Source organism: Bombina bombina, chromosome 11 (assembly GCF_027579735.1).
Source record: "Bombina bombina isolate aBomBom1 chromosome 11, aBomBom1.pri, whole genome shotgun sequence".
NCBI lineage: Eukaryota > Metazoa > Chordata > Amphibia > Anura > Bombinatoridae > Bombina > Bombina bombina.
In genome coordinates this window covers 105,712,143-105,726,398 of record NC_069509.1, presented here as the reverse complement: position 1 = coordinate 105,726,398, position 14,256 = coordinate 105,712,143, and the positions used below count along the sequence as shown (strand labels likewise).

At 37.9% G+C, this 14,256-nt stretch overlaps 1 protein-coding gene across 1 annotated transcript in view; it reads left to right on the top strand.

Annotated features, from left to right (window-relative positions):
* The window catches only part of LOC128641696 (SUN domain-containing protein 1-like), a 313,324-nt gene that overhangs the window by 251,541 nt on the left and 47,527 nt on the right, over positions 1-14,256 (top strand). Inside the window, exon 5 of the mRNA XM_053694228.1 lies at positions 11,417-11,555. Within this exon, the coding sequence (XP_053550203.1) occupies positions 11,417-11,555 (139 nt within the window). The remainder of the gene's footprint in view (positions 1-11,416; positions 11,556-14,256) is intronic.

The following is a 14,256-nucleotide window of genomic DNA, read 5'->3' as shown; positions in this document are numbered from 1 at the left end:
CGTCATTTTTGGCGCAAGACTTTTTTGGCGTGAGAATTGTTTTGTTGATGTAATTTCGTCATTCCGGCGTCTTAGTTGGCGCCGAGTTTTTTCACGTGGTTTCCTCATCTGACGCCAGTGTTTGTTAGACGTTTTTGGCGCCAAAAAATATTTTGTCAGTTGTAGGCGTCATACTTGGCGCCAAACTTTTGACATTATTTAAGACTTCATTTCTTTTTGCTTCTGGTGTCCAGAGGCTTATTTTGTTTTGCATTTCTTTCCCATTCCTGAAACTGTCATATAAGGAATTTGATATTTTGCTTTATATGTTGTTTTTTCTCTTACATTTGCAAGATATCTCAAAACTGTTCCTGTGTCAGAAAACACTGTTGGATTCCTGCTGACTGATATCAGTCCTACCAAAGCTAAGTTCATTTATTTTAATGTTATGAATTTTTATCTTTAGCTATGGTTTGTAATAAGTTATCATGATAAACTTTTACATGCAGAGAAAATGTCTATCAGTATTAATGCATTGTCTATTGCTATTCTTTTAACATTTAATGTACAAGATATACCTGGGAATTTATAAGAATATTTTTTTGATTCTTTTCAGAAGGCTTTGTCTGCCATCCCGCCTTCTAATAAAATGTAAAGGTCTTTTTTAAAACTTCTCATTTAGTTGATTAATTTTCAAATGACGGACAATATACTGAATTATCCTTCTCTGATGAGGATTTATCTGATTTAGAATATCCTTCATCAGATATTGACACTGACAAATCTACTTTTTTATTTTTAAATGGAGTACATTCGTTCTTTGTTGAAAAAGTGTTGATTATATTGGATATTGAGGAGACTAGTCCCCTTGATTTTAAGGCTAGCTAACATTTAAATTCTGTTTATTAACCTCCTGTGGTTACTTCAGAGGGTTTTTTCCAGTTCCTAATACTAGGGAATGGAATAGGCCTGGTCCTTTTTTTATTCCTTCTTTAAGGTTTTTAAAATTGTATCCTTTGCCAGCAGTTAGTTTGGAGTTTTGGGAAAAGATCCCCAAAGTTAATAGGGCTATCTCTACTCTTGCTAAACGTACTACTATTCCTATGGAAAATAGTATTTATTTTAAAGATCCTTCAGATGGGAAACTTGTATCTTATCTAAGGAAAATTAAATTTTTTTCAGGTCCTTTTCTTAGGCCTGCAATTTCTTTGGCTGATGTTGCAGCTGTTTGATCTTTTTTGGTAAACATTAGCTCAACAAATATCGGATAATGATTTGTTTAGCATTGTTAACTTAATTCAATGTGCTAATAAATTCATTTGTGATGCCATTTTTTTATATCAAAATTGAGGTTAAATCTATGTCTTTAGCTATTTTAGCTATAAGAACTTTGTGGCTTAAATCTTGGAATGCTGATTTGATTTCTAAATCCAGATTTCTATTTTCTTTCCTTCCAAGGTTTTTTTGGGTTTACAGTTGGATTCAATACTTTTTTGGGGTTTACAGTTGGATTCAATACTTTCAACTGTTACTGTGGGGAAGGGAGTTTTTTTTTTGCCTCAAGATTAAGTTCTAAGGGTAAATCTTAAGCTTATAACCGTTTTTTGTTCTTAATAAGGAACAGAAACCTAATTATTCCTCAAGTAATATGTTTCTAATTGGAAGCTTTCTTCAAAATGGAATGAATTCAAGCCATTTAAGAGATTAAAGCCAGCCCCTAAATTCACATGAAGGTGCTGCCCTTATTCCAGCTTAGCTGGTAGGGGGCAGGTTAAGATTTTTCTAAAGTTGTTTGGTTCAATTCGGTCCAAACTTCTTAGATTGGGGTACAGAATAGGATTCCAGCAATCCCAGTAAAGGCTCAGATTTTCCTGAAGTGTGTTTCAGTCCTGGAGTTATCTGGGGTATTCATATCAGTTCCGTTTCAAGAACAGGGTCTGGGGTTTTATTCAGAACTATTCATTATCCCAAAGAAAGAAAATCTTTTGAATTGTCATGTAAGGTCTATTCTGCCTTTTGTTCAGCAAGGGCATTATTTGCCCACAATAGACTTACAGGATGCATATCTTCATATTCTGTTTCATTCAGATTTTCATTTTCTGAGATTCTCTTTTTTTAGACAAGCATTACCAATTTTTTGCTCTTCCTTTCTGGCTTAGCGACAGCTCTAGGAATCTTTTCAAAGGTTCTTGGTGTTTCCTTATTTGGACAATATCTTGGTACTTGCTCAGTCTTTTCGTTCTGCAGATTGTCATACGATTATACGTCTGTTGTTTCTACATGGTTGGAGGATCATTTTACCAAAAAAGTTCCTTGATTCCTCAGACATGGGTCACCTTTTTTAGGTTTCCAGATAGATTGTGTCAATGTCTTTGTCTCTATCAGACAAGAGACAATTTATATTGGGTTCAGCTTGTCGGAAACTTTAGTCTCTATTATTTCCTTCAGTAGCTATATGCATGGAAGTTTTAGGTCTCATGACTGCAGCATAGGACTTGATTCCTTTGCTCTTTTTCATATGAGACCTCTCCAGTTTTTTTTATTGCTGAATTAATGGTGCAGGGATTATTCTAGGATATCACATTTAATATCTTTGAATCCCTATATTCAACTATCTCTGACTTGGTGGTTAGATCACCATCGTATAGCTCTACGGGTCTCTTTGGTTCATCCAACCTGGACTGTGATCACAACAGATGCGAGTCTTTTAGGTTGGGAAGCTGTCTGGGGATCTCTGACAGCACAAGGGGTTTGGAAATCTCAAGAGGCGAGATTACCAATCAATATTTTTGAACTCCGTGCGATTCTCAGAGCTCTTCAGTTTTGGTTTCTATTGAAGAAAGAAACGTTTATTGGTTTTCAGACAGTCATCGTCACAACTGTGACGTATGTCAATCATCAGGGTGGGACTCAGTCCTCAGGCTATGAAAGAAGTATCTTGGATACTTGCTTGGGCAAAATCCAGCTCCTGTCTAATTTCTGCGGTTCATATCCCAGATATAGACAATTGGGAAGCGGATTATCTCAGTCGTCAAGCTTTACATTCGGGAGAAAGGTGTTTTTTTTTTCACCCAGATGTGTTTTTTTTTTTTTTTCTTCAATTTGTTCAGATGTGGGGGCTTCCAGAAATAGTTCTGATGGCATCTCATTTAAACAAGAAACTTCCCAGGTACCTATCCAGGTCCGGGGATCCTCAGGTGGAGGCAGTGGATGCATTGACACTTCCTTGGAGTTATCATCCTGCCTATATTTTTCCGCCTCTAGTTATTCTTCCAAGAGTGATTTTCAAAATCATTGTGGAGCAATCGTTTTTGCTGCTGGTGGCTCCAGCATGGCCGCACAGGTTTTGGTATGTGGATCTTGTTCGGATGTCCAGTTGCCAACCGTGGCCACTTCCATTAAGGTCAGACCTTATATCTCAAGGTTCGTTTTTCCATTAGGATGTCAAATCATTACATTTGATGGTATGGAAATTGAATGCTTAGTGCTTAGTCATAGAGGTTTCTCTGACTCATTCATACTATGTTGCAGGCTCGTAAATCTTTGTCTAGAAAAATTTATTTTCGAGTTTGGAAGTCTTAAATTTTATGGTGTTCTTCTCATAAATTCTCGGCATTCTTTTAGAATTCCTAGAATTTTACAGTTTCTTCAGGATGGTTTAGATAAGGGTTTGTCTGCAAGTTCTTTGGAAGGACAAATCTCTACTCTTTCTGTTCCACAGAAAAATTGCTAAACTTCCTGATATTTGTTTTGTACAGGCTTTGGTTTGTATCAAGCCTGTCATTAAATCAATTTCTCCTTGAAGTCTTAATTTGGTTTTGAAGGCTTTACAGGCTCCTCCATTTGAGCCTTTGCATTCTCTGGACATTAAATTACTTTCTTGGAAAGTGTTGTTCCTTTTGGCCATCTCTTCTGCTAGAAGAATTTCTGATTTATCTGCTCTTTCTTGTGAGTCTCCTTTTCTGATTTTTCATCAGGATAAGGCGGTTTTGCGGACTTCGTTTTAATTTTTACCTTAAGTTGTGAACTCCAAAAACATTAGTAGAGAAATTGTTCTCCCTTTTTTGTGTCCTAATCCTAAGAATTCTCTGGAGAGATCCTTACATTCTTTGGATGTGGTAAGAGCTTCAAAATATTATGTTAAAGCTACTAAAAATTTTAGGAATACTTCTAGTCTATTTGTTATCTTTTCTAGTTCTAGGAGAGGTCAGAAGGCTTCTGCCATTTCTTTGGCATCTTGGTTAAAGCTTTTGATTCATCATGCTTATTTGGAGTCGGGTACATCCCCGCCTCAGATGATTACGGCTCATTCTACTAGGTCAGTTTCCACTTCCTGGGTTTTTAAGAATGAAGCTACTGTTGATCAGATTTGCAAAGCAGCAACTTGGTCTTCTTTGCATACTTTTACTAAATTCTATCATTTTGATGTTTTCTCTTCTTCAGAAGCACTTTTTGGTAGAAAGTACTTCAGGCAGCTGTTTCAGTTTGATTCTTCTGCTTATAATTTCAGTTTTTTTCATTATAAGATTAAAACTTGTGATTTGGGTTGTGGATTAATTATTCAGCGGAATTGGCTGTCTTTATTTTTATCCCTCCCTCTCTAGTGACTCTTGTGTGGAGTTCCACATCTTGGGTATTTGCTATCCCATACGTCACTAGCTCATGGACTCTTGCCAATTACATGAAAGAAAACATAATTTATGTAAGAATTTACCTGATAAATTAATTTCTTTCATATTGGCAAGAGTCCATGAGACCCACCCTTTTTATGGTGGTTATGATTTTTTTGTATAAAGCACAATTATTCCAATTCCTTGATGCTTTTGCTCCTTTATCACCCCACTTCTTGGCTATTCGTTAAACTGAATTGTGTGTTTGGTGGGGGTGTATTTATAGGCATTTTGACGTTTGGGAAACTTTGCCCCTCCTGGTAGGATTGTATATCCCATACGTCACTAGCTCATGGACTCTTGCCAATATGAAAGAAATGAATGTATCATGTATCATGTACATTCTTACATAAATTATGTTTTTTCCATTTTTCCTTCGGCCGAATGACTGGGGATTATGGGTAAGGGAAGTGACATATATAGCAGCTTTGCTGTAGTGCTCTTTGCCGCCTCCTGCTGGCCAGGAGTTATATTCCCACTAGTAATTCCGTGGATTCACCATGTAGGGTATAATACATTTATCAGGTAAGCATAAATAGTTTTTTCATGATTCAGATAGGACATGTAGTTTTAAACAACTTTCTAATTTACTTTTATCATCAAATCTTGTTGTTCTTAGTTGAAAGCTAAACCTAGGTAGGCTCATATGCCAATATCTAAGCCCTTGAATGCCGCCTTTTATCTGAATGCCTTTAAAAGGTTTTCACAGTTAGAGGGCGTTAGTTCACGTGTTTCATATAGATAGCATTGTGCTCATGCACGTGAGGTTATTTAAAGGGACAGTCTACACCAGAAATTTTATTGTTTTAAAAAATAGATAACAGATTTATTACCCATTCCCTAGTTTTGCATAACCAACATAGATACAAAGTAATCGCAGAGGTAAAACGTGTATTAATATAACTAAGCGTCTGCAAACTGCTCCCTTATTTTGGTTCTTTTGACTGACTTGCATTTTATCCAATCAGTGCTGGCTCCTAGGTAACTTCACGTGCATGAGCACAATGTTATCTATATGACACACATGAACTAACACCCTTTACTGGTGAAAAACTGTCAAAATGCATTCAGAAAAGAGGCGGCCTTCAAGATCTAAGAAATTAGCATATGATCCTCCTAGGTTTAGCTTTCTACTAAGAATGCCAAGAGAACAAAGTCAAATTGGTGATAAAAGTAAATTGGGAAGTTGTTTACAATTACATGCCCTATCTGAATCATGAAAGTTTATTTTGGACTAGACTGTCCCTTTAACAGTCAGCACTAATTGTCTGAAATGCAAATCTGTCAAAAGATCTAAGACAAGGAGGCAGTCAGCAGAAGCTTAGATACAAGGTAATTAGAGGTAAAAAGTATATTTTTATAACCGTTTATGCAAAACTGGGGAATGGTAAATAAAGGGATTATCTATCTTTTAGTGTTTACTATCCCTTTAACCAGCGCCACCTTTTGTACACATCTTTGAACAGACATATAGCTGACATTCTATGTTTGTTAACATTAAGAACTTGCCTATTGCCTCATTTAGCCTTTGCAGGTTAAGAGGTAGGAAAGAGGGTGAAAAAAGTTACTGACATGCATTCGTTGTAGTTTAGAAAGTTGTGAGGAGAGCTAAATTTTACTATATTGATTCTGTAGTAGTTGCCTGTACAAATATCCAAGGGTGTTACATAAAGCATTTGTGCATTTAAAGTCAACGCTCACTTGCCGTATTGCTGTTAGACTTGTGTATGTGTTAGCTTTTGTCAGAGGCATATTATGACCTAGGGCGGCACATTGGGAAAGTTGGGGGTGTCTTTTTTTTTTTTTTTAACATACAAATTTATCAATATTGAGCCAGAAATGATGATAAAGAAAAGAAACCCCTTGCACTTTCCTACATGCATCCCCACTACTTAAATCACATCTCCTTGAGCTGCAACACATCTATTTTGAATTAATGTGCGCAGCAGTTTGGAGAAAGCTCCTCCCCATGACCCCCTCCACCACCATAGCACAACCACCATAGCAATCTTCTAAGCTGACTTCCCACCTTCTCAGACAGCCTTTCACACTTTGTAACTCAGGTAGGAGGAAGAGAGGGGGCTGCTTCGTCTAAGGCTTTCTTATTGGTAATGGAATTCAGTTTCATAAAATTCCTTCAACAATTCAGTCCTTTGTAGAGGTTTTCCTTATAGCACCTTCCTTGAAAGTCAATGCCCAAATAAAGACTGGTGATCAGTAATTTGTCTCCAGTGTCTATGCAGAATATTTACTGTGGTGCTTCTGTATATAAGAGAAACTGCAAAAACCCGACACTGCTAACTGTGAGACCTTGGTTGAGAGCCAAGGCTGTGTAGATTGCCGCCGACTTCAGCCTCCGCTGTCCAATCTGCCCTACCTCGTTCATAAAAACAGCAATTTGAATTAAGGTAACATTCACTTTCAAAGATGGTTACATTAGTGGTAATTGAACTGGAACACTGTAATTTTATACTAATAACCGGTGGATTATAGAATTTTCACCGGCAGCTCACAGAATTGCAACCTAATAGGATTGCTACCCAGACACGTCCTATATAATATATATTTTAACAAGACCTGTAATATTTTTTAGATGTGTTGGTTGTATTGCATAATTTGGTAAAATATATCATTGTTAAAATGAATTATTGTATGGACAAGTGATTTCTGGATATGCTAGAAATCTTTTCTGTACCTTTTTTCATATTTAGGTATATGTCATTTAAATTTTGTAAATAACTTTCCAAATTGTATCTTCATTCATAAGGTGGGGAAAGTTAGTGAGTCCATTACTCCTGGGATTTAACTCCTGGCCACTAGAAGGAGACAAAGATTTCCCAAAACTCCAAGAGTATTCCATCCCTTCCGCCTCACTGATTAGCCATTCTAAATATTTGCTTTTCAGGAAGCGGGTGAAGAATTGAGCTGTTCCAGATTCTTCATAGAGAGGCATCTTCAGACCGATTTTAGGCCTGTTTCCTCTCGCAGGGCTGCTATAGACAGAGGGGATAATGGAGTATAGTGCAGTGACACAATTCCGGTGATAGTCACAAACCTGCCACGGGTGTGGCAACTACTTGTCACCTAGCTGCCCCCTGTTGAGTTTTCGAGATAATCCTTACAGTGATCCGCTATCTTTTACTGGAGGTAAAGGAGATATTCTTCCCCAGAATAAAAGGTCCATAGAGAAAGGGTAAAACTTCTTATCGGTTTTGTTCCTTTCGGCTGTCAAGGAACCACAGAACCACCCTCCTCTTCTCAAAAAAGTGATTCTTCCAGTTGGCCCCAATCTAAGCAATCAAACACTTATCTGCCTCTAAGTCAGCATGAAGGTGCAGCCCCCGATCTAAATCATCTTCTGGTAGGAGGCAGATTACAACTTTTTCAGAAGATTTGGGCGCAGTCTGTTTATGATCCCTGGACTCTAAATATGGTTTCCAAGGGATACAGAATAGGATTCTGATCAGGACCTTCAGGGGAAGATTTCCTTTGTTCATCGTTTCAAAGAACCCTGTAAAGGTTCAATCCTTCAATGTATTCTCGGTCTCATGAGGATGATTCTTCCTGTTCCTTTGGAGGAACTAGGACAAGGGTTTTACTCCAATTTGTTGTTCCCAAGAAAGAAGTAACTTTCAGATCTTTTCTGGAGCTAAGTCCATGAACAAGACAGAATCCCATCATTTAAAATGAGAACTATCAGAACTATTCTTCCTCTTGTTAAACAAGGACAGTTAGTCTACAATAGACTTGAAGGATGCCTACCTTCATGTTACAATTCACAAAAATAATTTTCAGTTTCTCAGATTTGCTTATCTGGACAAACATTTTCATTTTGTTGCTCTCCCATTTGGCCTGGTTGTTGCTCCCAAATTTTTCAAAGGTTCTGGGAACCCTATTATGTATAATCAGAGCTCAAGGTATATGTGTAGCTCTATACCTGTATGACATATTGGTTCAGGCTCCATCTTTTCCTTCTGCAATTTCTCATACCAACAAACTTCTGTTGTTTCTTCAACGGCATGGTTGAAGAATAAATGTTACAAAGAGTTTTCTAACTCCTCAGAACAGAATGTCATTTCTATGAGTAATCCTCTATTTTCACTGTTTCAGTTTCACTGATTCTTTTCCTGACAGTTTAGAAGAAATTAAAGTTGCAGTCTACTTGTGCCAAGCTTCACTCATCTCCCAAACCTATGATAGCTTTCTGTATGGATGTTCTGGGTCTTATGATAGTGGCATCAGATGCTATAACGCTTGTTCGGTTCCACATGAGACAGTTTCAAATTTGAGAAAGTTGATAGTAATCCTGGCATTGTTGATCTAATATGCAGAGGATTCCTTTGAATCCTGCAACAAGACATTCTCTTTCTTAGTGGATAATTTACCAGTCCTTCGCTCTAGGATCATACTTTTTGTCCATCTTGGCAGTGCAGGGAGTTTGTTTACCTAAGGAGGTGATTTTTCCTATAAATGTGTTGGAACTCTGTGCGATTTTCAGGGCTCTCCTAAGCTGGCACCTTCTAAAGGAAGAGCCTCTTCAATTTCACATTCCAGGTTTGAACTGGGAAGTGGATTATCAATCTCTCCATCTAGGGGAATGGTTTCTTCACTCAAGCATCTTCAGTCATATAGACCCAATAATGGGGCCTTCCACAGATAAATTGTAAGATCCAGGGGACCCTCATGCGGAACTTGTAGATGCTCTAGTAGTTCCTTTATTCCTTTCTACTGGCTTATAGATTTCCTCCTACTGTTCTTCTAAGAGTAAAAGCTTGAACAAAGCAGGAGCAATCATCACTAATTCTTATAGCTCCTCTTAGCCTTGCAGAACTTGATTTGCTGGCTTAGTACAATTGTCCAGTTCTCCCTTGTGGTCTTAGTCACGACTTTGTTTTAAAGGGACACTAAACCAAAAAAAATGTTTTTCATAATTCAGGTAGAGCATAAAATGTTAAACATTCCAATTTACTTCTATTATCTAATTTGCTTCATTATTTAGATATTCTTTGATGAAATAGCAATGCACATGGGTGAGCGAATCACACGAAGCATCTATGTGCAGCAACCAATAAGCAGTTACTGAGCCTATCTACATATGCTTTTCAGCAAAGGATATCAAGATAATGAAGCAAATTAGATAATAGAAGTAAATTAGAAAGTTGTTTAAAAATGCATTCTCTTTCTAAATCATGAAAGAAAAAATGTGGGTTTCATGTTCCTTTAAGTTCCATTTTATCAACAATATATCTCGAGTCTCTCAACTTGATAGCTTGAAGGTTAAATGCATTATTTTGTGACAGCAAGGGTTTTTGGATTCGGTGTTAAATACTTTGAGGCTAGAATGCCAGTTATGAGAAAAATCTATCATAAGATATGGAAAGTTTTTTCATTTCTTGGTGTGAGACAATTTTACTTTCAGAATTTTTGCAAGAGGGTTTAGACGAGCCTGTCTGCGTGTTCTTTAAAGGGTCAGTTCTCAGCTCTCTATTTTGTTCCTTAAAAAATCGTTTAACTACCTGATGTTCAAAGTTGTATTCAATGTTTTAAAAATGTTCTCTGCTGCTTTTAAAACCTTTACTTGGTTCTAAGATTTTACTATCTTCTTCATGTAAACCTATGCATTCCCTTGGCGTTCCGCTACTAAGTTTTCTTTCTCTTAGCCATTTCTTCAGTTAGAAGATTCTGAGCTTTCTTGTGATCCCCTTATCTAGTTTTTTTCATTAGGATAAGGCGGTTTTAAGAATTAATTTGATATTTATTTTTTTTGTCTACAGACATTAGTAGGTAAATTGTAGTTCCTCCTTTGTCCCAATTGCCCAATAAGACGTTCTATCTTCCAGCAAATAATGATTTTTTTTGATGGTCTTCTAGTCTATATATTCATTTTCAAGGTCCATGGAAGGGTCAGAAGGCTTTGGCTTTTATTCTAGCTTCAAAGTTTGAAGTTTTTGATCCGTAAAGCTTACTTGGTGGCAGGGATGTCTACTCTAAGACTTATTAATGCTCATTCTACCAGATCAGTATCTACTTCTTGGGCTTCTAAAATGAGGCTTCAGTAAAGCAAGTTTGCAAGGCAGCAACATGGTCATCCCAACATAGTTTTACTAAATCCTACCATTTTGCTGTTTTTGCTTCTTTGAAAGTTTCTTTTGGTAGGAAAGTCCTCCAGGCAGCAGTTTCTGGAAATAAGTTGTTTCTAATAATTTATTATCCCACCCTAATTACTTGTGTACCCCACAGCTTGGGTATTAATTTCCCAGAAATAAATACACACAGAAAGAGAAGGAACTTGCTCAATAACTTGTTAGCTTTTTTCTATGGTGATTTACCACTTGGGTGCAGCTTCTTTTAGCCTACTAATGCTTTTCACAAAGAAGAATTTTATATTTCCAGGAGTAATGCTCTTGTGGACTCTCACCTTTTTACAAAACAAAACAGAATTTGCTCATCTTAAAAAATGTTGTCGTGAGTCCACGAAGCCTGCCCAAATGTATTTGTAATTTTTATGGCAACAGTTCTGTGATTGCACCTCATTTCCCTGTTTCTGTCCAATCCTACCTTTTTCTATTTCTCCTTTTTGGCTATATGTTAGACTGGGTAATCGGTGAAGTAGGAGGGATGAAATACTCTTGGAGTTTTTTTAAATCTTTGCCTCCTAGTGGCCAGTAGTTGAATCCCAGGAGTAATGGACTTGTGGACCCTCACCACCTCGAAAGAAATTAATTTATCAGTTAAGCATACATTTTTTTTTATTTTTTTTTCTGTAGTTTTGGAAATAATCAAGATGGTAGCCTTCTAATAAGAATTCAGAATCTTGAGCAGGAGATTGCAGACCACAAGGCAGCATTCCTAAGGGAAAAGACAGCAAAAACAAGTTGTGAGCAAGCAGACTGCGTCCTTCAAAAAGTAAGTATTTTGTGAATCCATAGCAGTGACTGCACATTGGTCCAAATGTGTGCTATATATGATGCATTTGTATTCTCCTTTTAGTCTGCCCTGTTTGACTTATCATAGCTTCATTTTCATTACCATTCTTTTAAACCTGATATTTAATACTATTAATCACGTTAAACATAAGAGAATAATTAAAGGTAAAATACAGAATTTTATACACTTCAATTTTGAAATAAAATTTTTGTGGTACTTATTCCCATGGCATTCATGTGCCAAACTTCATGTGATACACTGTAAGCTTATCACCCCCCGAGTTAACTTTATAGTACTTTAGAGAATAACTTTTCTTTATCTTGTAAACATTTCTCTGGAAAAAATGGATTCCATCTGAACTCCTGCAAAAACCTGACGCTCATTGCATCTTTATTAACCAGCATATGGGTGCTTTTACGTGCTTTAAACTGACTTTTTTTGGACTTTTAAACTCTTTAATTAACTTTTTATTGTATTTTTTGAATTTGTGATTCATATGTATATGGTTTGACATATCTATATGATTTAATTTGAGTTTTGTGATTTGTGTGATTGATTTTCCATCTAAAGGGGAGGAGAGTCAACGGCTTCATTCATTACTGTTTGGAATTAAGAACCTAGCCACCAGGAGGAGGCAAAGACACTCTAGCCAAAAGGCTTAAATACCTCCCCCACTTCCCTCATCCCTTAGTCATTCTTTGCCTTTCATCACAGGAGGACGGCAGAGAAGTGCTGAAGATCGGAGTAGTCTCTTATGGAGGATAGTACTCTTCGCATTGGGACTAGAGTTTTAAGTAGTCCTGTCACCCTCTCAGTGAGAGCATGGATGAAAGTTAGAGTCCGGAGATGCAGGGAGAGTCTTTCTGCGAAACCATCCCAACTCATGTTAACAGCTTCACAAGCAATCCGCATTGACTAGTTTTGCTGCCTGCTTTTCACCCTCAAGTCCATGTCAGGAGCAAAGCTACTAACCTGTCACACTTGAAGGGACGTGTTCCTGTTCCACAGCGTAGATTCTGGTAAGATCGTTTCATTTTTATTACATAATGATAACACGGAAGACAGGGTCACAGTGTGACGCCTTTTATCTTTAGAGAATCAAGGGTTAATATTCCTGGAATGTGGATTATTGAACAGGGGGGTTTATACATGAAATTGTTTGTGTCATTGCTGCGTTATGTGCGAAATGAAGCTCTGGCAATGTGTGGAACTTTCAGGTGACTTACGGGAGTATTGCGTGGCCCTTTCTTTCATGTAATTGGCAAGAGTCCATGAGCTAGAGACGTATGGGATATACAATCCTACCAGAAGGGGCAAAGTTTCCCAAACCTCAAAATGCCTATAAATACACCCCTCACCACACCCACAATTCAGTTTTACAAACTTTGCCTCCTATGGAAGTGGTGAAATAAGTTTGTGCTTGATTTCTTCTGTGATAAGCACTTCTAAGCATTCTGAAGCCCAATTCCTCTTAGTACAGTGTTTGTCAGAGGGATGTCAAGAAAGTATCACCTATTTTATTTTATGGATTCCCTCGTGGATAATCTTTTCAAGGGTTCTGTTATCTGCCGTAGGGATTCATCTCCTACCTCCCTTTTCAGATTGACGATATACTCTTATACCATTACCTCTGCTAATAGCTTTCAGTATTGGTTTGGCTATCTGCTATATGTGGATGGGTGTCTTTCGGTAAGTATGTATCATTTTCTTTTACAAAGATATGACGAGTCCACGGATTTCATCCTTACTTGTGGGATATTAACCTCCTGCTAACAGGAAGTGGCAAAGCGCACCACAGCAGAGCTGTATATATAGCCCCTCCACCCCCAGTCATTCTCTTTGCCTGTGTTATACTAGGAAGACATGTTTAAGTGAGGTGTTAGTTTTAGTTTCTTCAATCAAGAAGTTTGTTATTTTAAATGGTACCGGTGAGTACTATTTTCCTCAGGGGGATATGGAAGAAGGTTTCTGCCCTGAGGTAGAATGTATCAATTTGCTTCAGACGTGGCCTCAGTTGGCTTCGGCCAAATTCATCAGATTCCAGTCGGACAACATTACGACTGTGGCATATATCAATCATCAGGGGGGAACAAGGAGTTCCTTAGCGATGATAGAAGTATCCAAGATAATCCGTTGGGCAGAGGCCCACTCTTGTCATCTGTCAGCGATCTACATCCCAGGAGTAGAGAACTGGGAAGCGGATTTTCTAAGTCGACAGACTTTTCATCCGGGGGAGTGGGAACTTCACCCGGAGGTATTTGCCCCATTGATTCTCAGATGGGGCAGACCAGAGTTGGATTTGATGGCATCTCGACAAAATGCCAAGCTTCCAAGATACGGATCCCGGTCAAGGGATCCTCAGGCCGAATTGATAGATGCCTTGGCAGTGCCTTGGTTGTTCAGCCTAGCTTATGTGTTTCCACCGTTTCCTCTCCTTCCACACGTGATTGCTCGAATCAAACAGGAGAGAGCATCAGTGATTTCTGATAGCGCCTGCGTGGCCATGCAGAACTTGGTATGCGGGTCTAGTGAACATGTCCTCTCTGCCACCGTGGAAACTTCCATTGAGACAGGACCTTCTCATTCAAAGTCATTTCCAACATCCAAATGTAATTTCTCTGCAGCTGACTGCGTGGACATTGAACGCTTGATTTTATCGAAGCGAGGATTCTCTGATTCG